At 41.1% G+C, this 15,522-nt stretch overlaps 1 protein-coding gene across 1 annotated transcript in view; it reads left to right on the forward strand.

Annotated features, from left to right (window-relative positions):
* SLC44A1 (solute carrier family 44 member 1) overlaps positions 1 to 12,057 on the forward strand; it is a 159,987-nt gene extending 147,930 nt beyond the window's left edge. The window contains exons 11-16 of the mRNA XM_009635603.2: positions 790 to 946; positions 1,198 to 1,281; positions 2,341 to 2,478; positions 3,809 to 4,045; positions 5,581 to 5,661; positions 7,908 to 12,057. Of these exons, the coding sequence (XP_009633898.1) occupies positions 790 to 946; positions 1,198 to 1,281; positions 2,341 to 2,478; positions 3,809 to 4,045; positions 5,581 to 5,661; positions 7,908 to 7,931 (721 nt within the window). The 3' untranslated portion in view covers positions 7,932 to 12,057. The remainder of the gene's footprint in view (positions 1 to 789; positions 947 to 1,197; positions 1,282 to 2,340; positions 2,479 to 3,808; positions 4,046 to 5,580; positions 5,662 to 7,907) is intronic.
* The last annotated feature ends 3,465 nt before the right edge of the window (positions 12,058 to 15,522 follow it).

The raw sequence follows: 15,522 nt of genomic DNA on the forward strand, positions 1-15,522 counted from the left end.
ACAGGTAGATGAGGTGCTTAGGGACATGGTTTAGTGGTGGGATGGCAGGGTTAGGTTAACGGTTGGACTTGATGATCTTAAAGGTCTTTTCCAACCTAGACGATTCTATGATTTGGACTTCCCCATTATTTTGTATATTAGCAGCTTTCCACAGCAAATGAGGTGAAGTTATCTGTGAAGAAATGTTTTATGTATGTTTACTGTTCGTTCGCCTTAGCCGGATGGATTCCTTTCAAGTCGGGCAATAAGAGACCTCAAGGTATTCTGCGTTACAGACTCTGCCCTCAGTTACATTTACCCCAAAAGGAGCAAGTGTTTGGGTTGCCTTTTATGTGATTGTGCCCAAAAAGGAATAGAATGTGGCTTCCCCCAACCTGAGCCCTAAAAGTTATTTGGAAGGAAATACAGGGTAAACCTATTTTAATCATGAAATTCTCAGTATTAAGTTACGCAGATGTATGTTTCATGGAATGAAGACTCTATTTTTTTATACTTCTTAATGAAACTCGTGAAAATTAACTTCATGGAAGCTGCTAGTTGGCGATAGTGGCAATGCATCCAACAGCTAGTAGGACTAAGACAGACTGATGCCTTATCCTATTCCTATTACTGCATTAGAGCCAAAACTGTGACTTGCTCAGACTGTCAGTGTGAACAATATACACTGAAAGCTAGTATGAGGATAATACATTCCTTACGCACATTAGTTTATTGACAATTTGTAGCAATTCTAGATGATACTAAATACACATTGATTGTTCTACTTCATTCTTTTTCTCTTTTCAACAGGGAGAAAAGGAATCTGCCATTTACTCCTATTCTGGCATCTGTTAATCGCCTTGTTTGTTACCACCTAGGAACGGTGGCAAAGGGGTCTTTCATTATCACTCTGGTGAAGATACCACGAATGATTCTTATGTATATTCATACACAACTCAAAGGAAAAGTACGAGAAGTAGATTCCATTTTCTTACTGAAACTCAATGCCTGATGTGTTTACAGCTAATTTAATTTTATCTGTGCCAGGGCTGGAAATCTTGTTTTGGAATTTTTGGTCTTTAAAGGACTGTGGGACTGAGATGGACTGCTTAAGTAATAACTGAGTAGCAGTTATTGAAACACAAAGTAATACTGTTTTATTAAGATTTGTTGGGTTTATTCTTTATCTTTGTTTTCCTACATTCTGTGCTTTCCTAGGAGAATGCTTGTGCTCGCTGCATGCTCAAAGCCTGCATCTGCTGCCTTTGGTGTCTAGAAAAGTGCCTGACCTACTTAAATCAGGTAAGATTTTCAGTGTTCAAGTTTTATATAAGGGCTGATAATATATGTGATTCCCAGAATGCAGTCAGAGGCTGACAGATAAGGTATCATACTTTGGAACTGAACTTCAATGAACGTACTTCAGTCTCATCTCCATTACTGAAATTACACTGCAAATCACTGCATTAGTCTTTGTTTACCTTGTAGAGGTGAAAAATAGCTGGTAGTCATCTTTGTGAATGTGGTATCTCAACTTTATAACAATTCGTTTAGTTTAGTGGTTGGAGATGTTCCTCCTTATGTCCACTCTGTCAAACATCTGAGTTTCAAAATATGTTTGTTGTGAAAAGAGTGTGCAAGCTTTTCTAGGTCTAATATTTAAGGTTCACACAATTGAAAAACTGTATATAACATCAAATTTTCATCATCATCTACAAAGTGGAAAAAGAGTTACAAGTTGCAACACTGCCTGGTCAGACTCCTTTGTAAAAGAGATTTTTTTGGCTTGTTGTTCCACCTCTGCTAAGTACCTCCCTAAATATCTCTCTAATATACCTTTTGCTGTTGTTCATTTTTTTGTTTGTTGGAATACAGAAATAAAAGCTGAAGAAGGCATTTAAAAAAACACCAGTATAATCCTTGAAAATTGACCTGGCTAACTTTGAATGCAGTCTAGTGAAGCATCTAGAAATTATCTTGGTGGACTTGTATGATTCTCAAACTCTTATGTTTCCAGAGTGTTTTTTCCAACTATTTAATTGCTGTAGTTATGCCACTGCTCACCTCCTCCTGCAGAGAAATTGCAAATTCTGTTTAATTAGTTTTTTGGAATAAACTTGTTAGTGCATAAATGATGAGCAAGGGAGGAGAAGAATAGTAATTCTCTACCTCATATAGTCTTCTATCAGCTGGTACACACTGCTTGATTCAACAGCTCTCAAGGGAATCTTTGTTCATTAACATCATATGACTTATGTGACTTATTCAGAAACCGTATCTTCTCCCTCTTCTTCCCCCCTCCCCCCGCCATCTGAAATATCTAATCATTCCATGAGTAAATCTTCAATCTGCTTTTCCCAGAACGCATATACAGCCACAGCTATCAACAGCACCAACTTCTGCACCTCAGCAAAGGATGCCTTTATTATTCTAGTGGAAAACGCTTTGCGAGTGGCTGCCATAAACACAGTTGGGGATTTTATGCTGTTTCTAGGAAAGGTACGTCTGCTGTATACAGTTGTTACTGACCTACATAGTAGCAGTCTTTCCTTACCAATGCCTTGCACCCCAGATACAAAATGCTATCAAACCTCTGTTTCTTAGCGTGCACTTTATCACATCTAGCTGCATCATATCAGGAAGGGACTGTCCAGGATAGGGAAGATAAACAGATAAAAGTGGTCAGAAGGGAATAGCTGAAGATGATGACACCTTTTGCGTGAATTTATTTTTACGGAGTCAAGAGAAAAGTGATTATTACAAGTTCTGAGGTTTTGATTGGTTTTGTGATTAAAACCTAAAATTGTAAGGAAAGGAAGCATTTCCCCTAAACTGTTTAGTAAGGGTTCTCCAGGTTTACGTTGAAAATTGGCACGTTATTGACCACCATTTATGACAAAATTGGACTGGAAGGTTGTATAGAAGCCTGCTATGAGGAACTGCCAGCTTGGACTGAACTGTCTTCCTTATTACATTCTTCTACTTCTATTAAGTCGGAGTACAGTAGGCTGAATTTTTAATCCAGTAATTAAGTCAATAAGATGTGAGAAGAAATAAACACATAATGAAGATATAGGTGCTTGGGAGACCATAAAATTAGACAATGAGGTTTTATGGAGGTGTCTGAAAGGTGTTAGGAAACATCTCCCTGAAAAGATGTCTTTCAAATCATTAGAGAAATGCACAGGTGACAGAAATGTTAAAATGAACAGTGTAGCATAGAAAAAATTGCATCAGCTAAAACAGTGCTAGGCTGCCAGCCTGTCTCCTCTATCAGTGCAGCCCAGTATTTTCATAATACAGTAAAGCTGACCTATTTTACAATTTTGTGTTCAGCTGCAGTTCATAATAGTAGATTCAGAAATCTTAAATATGTTGAGTGGCCGGAACAACTGGTTTAGGTTTTTTGTTATTCCCGAAGACTGAACTACCTGTGAAATACCTGTTAGGGCCTCACACATAGTGTAGTGGAGACTGTTACATGAAGTGCCTGACATGGATTCTGATCTCCTGCCCCTGTGTGGAGATGAGACAGAGATAAGACAAGCTTGGAAGTTTTTTCTGTCAGCAAAATGAAAAACATACCATTCCCCAAGACCTGCCTTCCACCCTCCCTCTCCCCATGTCATTTACACTCGGAGGTGTGGGGAATCCAGGAGGTAAAGATGTAATCACCACCAGCATCTGTAACGGTTAGTTCTAGCCCTGGCAGAGCACGAAGCACATAGGGTAAAAAAAAAAAAAAACCACCACCAAACCAAAACCAACAACAACAAAAAGAATTCAAAAGGCTTCTGCTATTGGACTTGTCTTCTGTTTTCTTCCTCAGGTCCTGATTGTCTGCAGTACAGGTTTGGCTGGGATTATGTTGCTGAATTACCAACGAGATTACACCATCTGGGTGCTGCCACTCATCATTGTCTGCCTCTTTGCATTCCTGGTTGCTCACTGCTTCCTTTCCATTTATGAAATGGTTGTTGATGTCCTTTTCTTATGTTTTGCCATCGATACAAAATACAATGATGGGAGCTCTGGGAGGGAATTCTACATGGATAAAGTTCTCATGGTAAGTTTCCCCTTACTCTCTAAGGCTAAGGATGTGGCTTCATAAGATGGGTATTTTGAGAGTGGAGTGAACTCATTAGCTGAGTCTAATACTGTATTTTTTTTTTTTACCTGGGTTACGTTGCTGTCTTGTTCAGCAGACAGTGTGGTCTGATGAGCATCAGCTAAGTAATGATGCTTCCCTCCCTTGACATCACTGGTATTGGCTTCTATATGCTGGTTGTGAGATGAGCAGCTGTCTTGCAGGATCATGCCTTTGGGTATCATTTCTTGTAAATGATACGCTGCAGAATGGAAAGAAGCAAAACAAAGGGTAGAGGCTTGCATTTTGTACTTTTCCTAAGAAGGACCTCTCTTGGGACATGGAAGAGAAAAATACCAGAGTATTCTACCCCCCACACAGATAATGACCACAGTGGAGTTTTTCTTTTTTCAGAGAGACAGGAACCTGAATTTGCTTCTCAATCTGTCACACACAGAATCAACAGATAGTATGTTCTGTCCTGGAGCCTAGATGCCACATCAAGGCCCTTTGCACAAGTCGGTTCTTATTTGTTTGTCCCATCTTATTCCCTGTTCACTCTAGCTAGAGACCAAGATGTAAAAACTCTGTTCCTCAACCCATTCAGTTTGTTGTTGAGTAGGTAATTCCCTTGATAATGTTTTTAAGTGGCAACCATCATATATGTCCCTGTAAAACGTACCCACATGTGTGGGCTAGAGGAAGACGCATGACTGATTACCATAAATTTCTTTTCTGATTATTTGTTGGAAAAACATGTCAAGGATTTAACACTAAAGTTTTGGTAAAACACTACAGAATTTAGAGTGTATAATAAATAAAATGGTAGCTGATGAGTTACTTTTTAGCACAGAATAAGAGTAAAATGCAGCATGCTGTCCCAGAAGACAGCGCAGATGAATCATAAAAGCATTGTGGGTTTCCTTAGTGAACAGTCAATATCAGAAAACACTAGCAGCTAAAGTTTACTGAAATTTTCTACAGAATGCTTGCCTTTAAGAACAAAAATTAGATAAAATGGAATTAGCACCTTTGCTAATCTTCGCGAGTAGGTGATTCTGATCCGGTGAAAAACTGAAGAGTGTGAATTGAGGGAAGTTAGGGAAATCAAAAAGACCTTGGAAGTAGTTATCTCCAAGTGCCTCTGTGTAATGGAGTTCTAACGTCACACACAGTTTACGGAAAAGGATGTAATAACTAGGATGTCTGGGGGTTTTTTGGCAACGACCCTCATAGCTTCCTTCCTCATGAAGGAGAGCATTGTGTGGTAAATGTGAAAGTTCTAACAGCATGTAAGGCAAATACCTGTCTGGCTTCTAGAATTAAATGAGGAAGACCCTTGTGGCTATTTGGCAGGCTCTTCTGGTACTTTTATGGGTAAGTCTGAGCAAGAGGAGAGGGAAGAGCAAGTTGTGTTGACATTTTGGGCAGTTACATCTTGAAGTTCTGTATTGAGATTTGATGTTTGGAATCTGCTCTAAGAAAGCACTTTTCACTTTATTACTATTTTTCAGGAGTTTGTGGAGAACAGTAGGAAGTCTATGAAAGAAGCAGGCCGGGGAGGTGGAGCTGAGGGCAGAGAGCTAAAACCAATGGTAGGTGCAGATGAGGAGGTGGCGATCCTCCAAGAGTTTCACTTTTACTTCTTCTCCCTCTTTGTCTTTACTGACTGCACTTCTTCAGGAGAAGTTTTTGTTCTCTGTATCACTCAAGATGTTCTGCTTTTTCTGTTTGTGAGCTTGCCTATCACCTGGATGGCAGAGTTTTTGTCACAGCTGAGACCATCTCCTGTAAAAGTAAGATGAAAGGAACTGTGTCATATGAAACAAATGCAGTATCATTTCATTAGGATTAGTATGCATGCTATGTGGTATACACAGAGAGCCCCAACTGCTGAGTACTCTCAAAATAAGGTGACTCTGGAATTCATTGGGCTATTCTGGCTTTAATCCTCTTTTCAGTCCTGAACTGAATGATTTTTGTTCATCTCATGTTCACCATAAAAGCCTGAAGAACACTACTGAGCGCATCCATTGTTGCAAAGTAGGACCAGGCATTTAAAGCTCTCACCAAATTATTTCATACAGTGCCAAGGAATTGGATACAGTGATTCCTTTCAACCTGCTCAAATGACATTTCTCCCAGTTGTTTGTTTTTATTGCCAACTACTTACGTTGCTTGTCTCTTGTGTGCTCTTTCCATCTCACACTGTCAGATACACAGACAGTGAACAATGCATCATTTATGCTTCTGCAGCCTGTTTTACTTATGGTGTGCCTGTTAGGAAGGCATTGCATGTCTGAGTAGCCTGGAATAAGGAACAGCTGTACATGGTACAGATAACAGATAGGAGGATGAGTTTGGAAGGTGGAGAACTGAGAGCGTATGATGGAGACCCAGGCTGGGCAAGGTATGACTTGTCATCATGCAATATGACTTTGTAAAATAAAATATTTTTCCATCATTACTTTCTCAGAGTATTTGGGGCCTGATGCAGTTCCTTACCATGGGACAACTTTTTAACCTAATGGAACCTAAATAAGTGTATGCTAACAGTAGAATTTTTTTTTTAAATTATGTATGTGAAGCCATGTTGCATGAGCACTTTTTGACCTAGCTGGAATGGGTTCCTGCTGTAGAAGGGATAGATGTGTAGCTTTGCGTGTTTTGCTATTTCATTATAGCGTATCAGTTTCTAAATTTGCTTATGCCTAAATGCTGCTGTGTTTATACATCCAAAAAACTAATTCTATGCTCATTTACTGTTTTCTTCTGGGAGTAATTCTAGCTGTTCAGACAGACACTAATGCTGGGATTTTCAGAGTGGTCTAAACACTGTAAATGTAAAGCTGCCATTGAAATGACTGAGAATTGGGTTTGCAAACGCTCTAGTCACACGCACAAAAAATTTCACTCCAAAAACATGTTATGTTAACCTCTAATTCAAACAACTGGTTTATCTTAAGAGGTTTTCCACTTGTCAGTGGTAGCACAGAGTGCTGCTCAGACTTTTGTACTTGACTGCCTAAAGCTTGGATGTTAAAACGTTTATTCATCCCCCCCACCTTGTAAAAGAGCAAACCATGTACTTGCAAGTCAAGGGTGGTCTTGTACTTTTAGGAACTTGACTCAAGGCACTTGAGCCTGGCACTGGCTGAAGGTCCTCCTAGGACTGCTAGAGAAGATGCTGAGCACTTGGGGCTCAGCCCGAGTGTCACCTGCTGAATTACTCCCAGTTCTGCTGCTCATGCAATAGTCTTGTTTGGGATGACTGGGCCTTGTTTTCTCAAGTGGTCTTTCATTTTGGGATGTTCAACTCCAGTTGAATAGGTTCTGAAATACTAGGATCTCACTTCCTGGCAAGGATGGGACACAGCAGTTACCTCCATGACGTTTCTGATACCTTTCCCCAAAGCACTGATAAAGGCCTCAGTTACATGTGGAATAGGATCATTTATAAGCCTACTTTGTACTAGTAGCGCCTATAGTCCCCAAACTGGGTGTTTGAAAATTACTCTTTCTTCTTTTTCCCTTCTTGTTTTAAAAACAACAGTCTTTACTGTTCTGTTTCAGTCTCTTAGAAATGCAGTTATTTCTTAGACATGGCAATTAGTTCTAAAAGTTAAATTCCCTGAGTGCAGTTGTATTTTAAATAGGTATTAATAGCGGAGATGAGGAAACATTTAGGACCTTCTGTTCTTGTATCAAGGCACAAGGGAAAAAAAACAAACAAAACCTTTTCACACTTCTTTCTTTATGGTTTCCAGTGACCCCTTTGATTCAGTTTCTCCTTGTCTTTTGGCATTTGTCTAAGACTGTGCTGTATGACTTTGTTTTCTAGGCCTCTGGAGCAAGTTCATCTTGAAACTAGCCAGCCATATTGGAGCCCATTGACATTCCAAAACAGTATATATATACATATATACATACATATATATATATATATATAAATAAAGAGCCAAAATCAGAGAAAAGGAACAGGGATTTAATACTTTTTTTAACAATTATTTTTGTGAAACATGTACTCTTTTCATACGGGTGGCTTTTACAAGCAGCTTTATCATTGTTCCATTTTTTTAAATTATTCATTGTGGTCATGGAAAAGTTGATTCTTAACTGCTTGATATTTTACAGTCTGGAGGAGGTATCATTGTAAAGATAATCTGAAATGATGACTGGGTTTAGACAGATTTCCCATGACACTGCTAATCTGCTGAGTGTTTTACTTGTTTAGTTTGTTTAAATTTGCATTACATTCAGGACAGTTACATGTAAGGAAAACCTTCAAATCAAGAAAAGTCTCAAATTTAGTTTTTCAAAAGGTGGTTTCAGTGAGAGTTCATTCAGTTCGGGTTTGTAAGCAGTCATTTTACTTTACAGCCCTGCTGGGGCACAGTTTTGTTTATCAGTATCAGATATCACAATAACCAACTCCTCAGGTATTCAGGTGTGTGGGAGCCCTTGCATCTCCTATTAAACAGAAACTAGAAAATGGGGACAGATAATTTTTATATGCAATTAACTTCCTGTTTTACCCTGCTTACCCCTCTTACCTGTTGCCCTCTATCCTCCCCTTGAGTTCAGTAGCCTCCTTCACACTTCAGCAGTGCTCCTTTGAAGGGTATGGATTCCCCAGATGAGCAAGTGAAGTAACAGATTGTTAAAGCTCAGTCTTAGCCATACTCATGATTAATTCGCGACTAGGTGTAACGATGCTGAGGATGGGAAGAGAAATGAACTGTACTACTGTACAGAAAAGTACTGTATGCTTCATTTCATTTAATGCCGGAGAGCTTTGGGAGGTGAAGGGACCATGCCTGTTTGTTTCATCCATATTTGTATGTACTGTAGTGGGTGGCTAAAACAGGAAAGGGCAGAGAAACATTTCTTTGGAAGTGTAACTGCCAGGATAGTTATCTAAAGTTATCAAATAACGATAAGAGAATGTGCTTTTTTATTATTATTATTAGATATTTGCATTTCTTTTCAGTCTGGAAGTTCACCAGATATGAATGCTAATATTCAATTCTTCAGCATATTGTAATGGTAAATGCTTAAAAGTGTATTTGCTAAGAATTCATGATCTGTCTATGCTATATACTCCTTTTGTTACAATTTTTTTATGAAAACTATTTTTGTTAAAGTAAAGTTAATATTTCAGAGCAGAATTTTTAAACTTATTGCACTAAGTATAAGCTCTGTACAAATAAATAATGCCTCAATGGTTTGATCACTCCATTCAAGAAAATCTTTCAAAAGAGAAAAGCCCTTCTACAGAAGCTTTGCGATGAAGTGGAGAGGTATGTCTACGTAGAGACATGCGCAACTCGTGTTATCAAGGTTTAATAAGTGATCTGTGCTTCCTTTCAGAGGATCAGGCTTTTAAATTGCTGTCAAAAGCTTAAAAAAAAAAAAAAAAAAAAAAAAAAAAAGTAGTATCATGTAGCTGACCAGTGCTCTTACCTTTTGGCGATAGTGAAATATTTCACTTTTGCTTCTAGAAGTCATTTGATAACTTAAATTTGTTTAGTTTTCTTTCAGTAAGCCAATTAAAAGGATTTATTCTTTTCCTGTCACAGAAGCAAAACTATATGAAAGGTATGAAAATAAAAATACATTTAGAAATTATATCTGCTGGGGAGGCAGGGAGACAGAATTATCCAATCCTGCAAGCACTTAGACACTCATTTAAGTGAACCATATTGGTAGCTCCGCCAACATCAGGAGGGCTCTCTAAGCGTGGAAGTTGTAAGTTACACATCTGTGTAAGTGCTAACTGGACTAGAGCTTCAACCTAGGGATTCAAGCTGGAGCACTGGTGAGGCCTCTCAGTGCAAGTGTAGAGGTCAGACTATCTAGAAGCAGCACTGGAGCAGCCTTAAATTTGTGGAGAGGAGGCGTTCATGCTGTACCAGTGGCTAAGGCAGCAGTGGCACTGAACACCGGTATTTGTGTAGATCAGTAGGGTTATCATGTACACAGTTGCTTCCAGAAAAATTAATTACCATCTTGTGTGGAACTTATTGGAGGTGCTTTGATTGAAGCCTTGGATTCTGCACATTTTAACAACAAATTTCTGCCATGACCAGTTCCGCAAATTTGTGTTTTTTGCTCACTGGAAGTCCTGGGTGGGGGCTTTTCTCTGCAATTGCAACTACAACTGCAGTTGGAAACAAATTTTGTATTTTTGTATGACTTGACTGTGCACCATTTTTATAGCAGTTTATCCTGTTTTAAAAAGAAATTTGCTTTATTTACATGGTGTTTAAAAGATACAGGCGACACTTTTCTATGGGTAGTTGTAATGTTTAAGTGACAAATCTATATCATTATAAAGTTCTTAATAAAATTGTGTGCACCATTCTTGAGTGTATATCCAGCATGCAGAGCTTTTCAGTCGTGCCAAAGAGGCATTCCATCCACAAGCAGGCTTTCCAGGTGGCCATTCTGAATGTTCTTTGAAGTTCATTTGCAACCAAACTACAAGCTGCCCTCTTCCAGCTCTGTCTTGTGCAAGGAGATAAGCAGAAGACTGATGTCTGAAGAGACAACTTTTCAGGACAGATTTAGACTCTTGCTTTCCTTCCCTAGTGGGGATAGCGGAGTAGGAGAACGCTTGACCTGTAAATCCCTAGCTGGCAGTAGAGGTGCTGGGGTCTGCCAGTTGGGATGGATTAAATATTTTTTTGGCCAGCTGGTTATTGAAGCCAGTGTATGGACTGCTTTGTGGGAAGAAGTCTAGACTAACTAGAGAGTGATGCTGCACTGGGAATAACACTGCAGGAGGAACAGGTGAGACAGCTGAGACAGAGAAGTTGCCTCCTTGGGAAGTCCACTGAACCAAGCAGTGCTCCAGGACTGGAGATTCAGGCTGGACAGCTGGGGTTCACCAAACAAGCCAATGTGATTACTGGTTCCCAGCATTTGGTTTCTGTAGATTGTTGGCATCATAGCCTCTGATCAGCTAGATTTCAAATGAAAAAAAAAGCATGCCGTACTTCAAATTGCCTAATTTTTTTCCACATCATTTTACTCTCTGTTCTGTTTGGAAGCTGAGCAGCAGTGTCTCTTCTTTTTTTGCTTCTTCCGGCCCTAGAGAAATTTTTGCCCTTTTAGCTCTCATTTCTCTATTGCTCTTTGAGCAGAGGAGTGCCAAGTGGCAGAGCGTCAGCTCCCCTTTGTCCCACCGATCTTAGCACATCCCTTCTCACCTTCCTGAGGCAATGATTCAGGGCTGGGCTGAATGGGAGGGGGAGTAGGTGCTGAGCTGAAGTTCTGAGGTGGGGTTTTTTCCTATGATCCCACTCCATCACCGTGCTTGCTGTGGTTAGGAGTGCAGCCCATCACTTCTACAGTTTCAGTGCTGCTCCACAGCTAGAGTAAATATATGGTATGGCCAGCTTAGAATTGCATCTTCAGCCTTCCAGTAGCTCGTGTTCACACTCCCAGCTGCCAAAACCGGATTGGGTTTTACATGTGGCCTCAGCTTGGCATGGTAACCCAAGGACTTTCTGCATTAAGAAAGCATGTCCCAGAAGGGAGAACTTAAAAGTGGAAAACCCAGTTGCAGGTTGTGGTGGGTTGACCCTGGCTGGCAGGTAAGCCCCTACTCCATTGATGCCCCCAGTAGGATGGGAGAAAGCGTTGGAAAGGCAAAAGCCAGAAAACTCATGTGTCGAGGTAAAGACAGGTCATTAAGTAAAGGCAAAAAAAAAAAGAAAAAGAAACCCAAGTGATGCAAAAGCCATCACTCACCACCTCCCACCAGCAGGCCAATGCCCAGCTTGTCTCCGAGCAATGGCTACTTTGGAAAACTTCACCCTCCTCCCTCCCCCCTTCCAATTTTATTGCTAAGCATGACGTTGTATGGTATGGAATATTTCTTCAGTCTGTTCAGGTCAGCCATCCTGGCTGTGTGCCCTCCCACCCTCTAGCCCAGCCCCAGCCTACTCTGCTGGGGCAGCAGAGTGAGAAACAGAGAAGGCCTTGACCCTGTGCAAGCACTGCTCAGCAACAGGTAAAACAGTGTTGTGCTATCAACACTGTTTTGGTCGCAAATCTAAACCACAGCACATACGGGCTGCTGTGAAGAAAATTAACTCCATCCCAGCCTAACCCAGTACACAGGTCCACTTACCCAAGCGTTAATCCAAGACTCGCTCCCTGCGTTTCTGTACAGCACCTTCTCAGGGTGGTTACTTCTTTCCGAAAGGGCTTTTTCTGCAGCAGGCCATTAGCCTGCTCCACAGTGCTCCCTTTCATGGAGGGAGCAGGGGATGCTAGCTCTTACTCTTTCAGCACAAAATGGGGATATAAAGCAGAAATGAGCCCTTTCTGTATCAGTGTTCTGGCAATTGAGCAGCCAGTATTGGAGACAATATACTTAATGTGCCCTCAGGGTATGCACTTTAGTGGTTTGCTCTGAGTGGTTATGATGTATTCTATGAATGTATGTTATAGAGTCAGAATAAAATGCATGTAGCAGACATATACTCATCATCGCCATCCAGTGATCATTGGGTTCTGAGTGCATATTACATGCTGTATTGAACATGGCACTGTCATTATAAGAAACACTCTTTAAGATTTAAAAGTAGATACCTAAGAGCATCCCTGTTTTTAAAATCATGGCTTTGCCTGTGCAGATACTGTTTACTAAGTCTAAACATCACAAGTCCATTGTTTGTTGAACAGTTTGTGTGTCACAGTATCACCGCAGAAATCCTATTTCATCTGTGTGGAAAAGACCCCTCATGTTTCCCAAAACAAAACCCAACAGACTTATTCGAAGCATTTCTTGCACTCAGCTTGTTTGTTGGGATGATGGAGGTTTACTCTAAATATTTCATTTAAAAATGCTCTTTCAACTACTTCATGTCTGCTGTTATTTCCATCACATAACAAGAGATTATGGAGACTAGTAAATTTGTATTTCTTGTGTTCCGTAGCAAATACTGTTCTCAAGGTACTTTTTTTCTTTTATATTTAGAGAGATGAGGGAAGAGAGGAAACTTGTCTCTTGTGATGTGGGTCATGTATAAAAGGCAGAATTTCTGGTCTGGGATGGAGCTGTGATGTGTCTTGCAGTGTTTGCAAGCTGATGCAATCAAGCCAAAGCTCTTCAGAGATACTAGGATTATGAAAATATTTCTAGGGACGATAGGTAGCATGAATCCATCTAAAAATACCCATTTGGAGGCTAAACTACCTGGCATTCATTTGACAGAGATCGGTTAAAACAGAGTAGCAGAAAAATGGCAAATGCCATCAGATTCTACTCCCCTGCCCACTGAAGTGGTCAAGCGATGTGTGAACACGATGAGCAGAATGTGGTGCTTCAAGCGCCCGCTACTTTTCTGTAGAAACACGGGACTCCCCTTAGAACCAAAGTTGCAAGGATTCAGAGCAAAAGTACCAGCTGACTTGAGCAGAAGTAGCCTAATTTCAGTAAGTTTAAAAGACAGCTCTGGCCTCTCTAAATTAGACGTGATGGAAGACACTGGCAGTGGTGCTTCAAGCGCCCGCTACTTTTCTGTAGAAACACGGGACTCCCCTTAGAACCAAAGTTGCAAGGATTCAGAGCAAAAGTACCAGCTGACTTGAGCAGAAGTAGCCTAAATTTCAGTAATTTAAAAGACAGCTCTGGCCTCTCTAAATTAGACGTGATGGAAGACACTGGCAGCGTAGCCGGCTGCCCTTCCCCAAGTGCACCACCGCCTGCCCCCCTCTGGCTGGAGCGAAATAGGGGCAGCTCGGGAATATGTCAGAAAGGTTTTGTGAGATCAAGAAGCTGATTACTCCTGAAACCCATCAGAAGTTGGGCACTGACTGGAGTTCCTGCCAAAGTCATGATTTTTAACTCCCAAATAAATGCTGAGTGTGGTCCAGTGTTCCTATCAGTTGGGTCCCTCCCTGCTTGAACCAAAAAGGGAGAATCTCTTGTCAGCAAAGCAGTGCTGCCATCAGCGAGGTAGAGTCTCCTGGGGGAGCAAGGGAGGCGAAAAGAGAAAGGTGGTTTTGTTTCTCACGCAGGCCAGAAAGCAGCTGCCAGGGGTTAGGTGGAGCCATGGAGAGCAGGATTTCACAGGTACAGAATACTCCGCGGGATCTTTGCAGTAGTTAAGAAAATGCACATTCCAATTCACAGACATCTCACAGCAACATCCCCTGTGCCCTGCTTTTATTTTGCTCTGGAGCTCTTCAGAGCGAGAAAGAAGGTGGAATCCTATACCTATAGAAGGGAGTTATTTCTATGTGGTGGATGGTGTTGCTGATTATAGCAACCACCCTAAGGAAAAAGGAAAATCTTCTGAACAGATTTTAAAGGCTTGACAGTACTTGCATTGTCACAGTCCATCAAAGCTTCATCTGGAAACAAATTTTTCATCCTCTCTCACTCATACTTCTTAACAGGGCAGTCAAACCCCTGAACTGGTTTGGTGATTTACATTGAATCAAGATCAACTAACAAGTGCTCCTTTTTCCAGTGGAATGCCACCTCCTTTGGGAATGGGAAAAGTAAATGTGACACTGTTCATTGTTGTCTGAGAACTTGAAATGTTTTATACTGCAGGCTGTGAATGCAGGAAGAGAAAGGAAATTAACAGTGCTGATCTAATCTTAGATTTTCTGTGTAAACTGACATTGTGCCAGAATACTGATGCAAAACTGTATTTTAGTCTAAGAAATGTATAGATTTTTTAATGTATCAAAATAAAGTTTTTCTTTTTAAGTAAGAAATGTGTTCCTTTGTCTTCCCTATGGGGGTGCTAAGCCCTGCTCTTCCTCTCACGGCCCTGAAAGCAAGCAGCGTCCATCCAGATCTTTGCTCAGGCTTTGCTTAGCTCTGCGCCTGCCCTTCAGCGGAGTTAGCTGCAGTAGTGCTGGGGCACCCCTGCTTGGCTCGCTCGCTGCCCCGGTGCCAAGAAGAGCGTTTTGATGCTAATGCTGTGTTGAGCTGGGTGGGGCGAATGGGGTTTCGTAGAGCAAAGGTGGCCCCTTCACATGGGCAGCTTAGGGGGAAAGCAGAGTAGAGAGGGATGAAGGAAATCTCATTATGCTTTACAAGAGCTATGCGAACTGCACATACCAGAGCAGCACCTCTTCTGGGGCTGCCTCCTTGTTCCACAAGGTCCCGGACGTGCTCCCTGCTCCCTAAGCAGGATCCCTGTTCTGCAGAGGCATTCTAAAAAGCCTGGGTAGCTGACAATGGATGATGAATAGAAGCCATTGATAACAGCACCTGTGTAATCTTAGTAGCAGAGGTGTGTGCAGTCGCAAAGGTTTCTTCCTCTCCTCTTCCTGCCATCGCAACAGCAAATTTCTGCTTTCTCGACTGCCCTTTTTTCAATACACTAGTAAGCCAAGCCGAACAATGTTTTCTTGCTTGTATTACTCTTTACTGCAAGCCGCTTTGGCACGGCGTTTGCCTAAGATGGTTTACTTTATCTGGGAAC

Source organism: Egretta garzetta, unplaced genomic scaffold, assembly GCF_000687185.1.
Source record: "Egretta garzetta isolate BGI_Z169 unplaced genomic scaffold, ASM68718v1 scaffold693, whole genome shotgun sequence".
Lineage (NCBI taxonomy): Eukaryota > Metazoa > Chordata > Aves > Pelecaniformes > Ardeidae > Egretta > Egretta garzetta.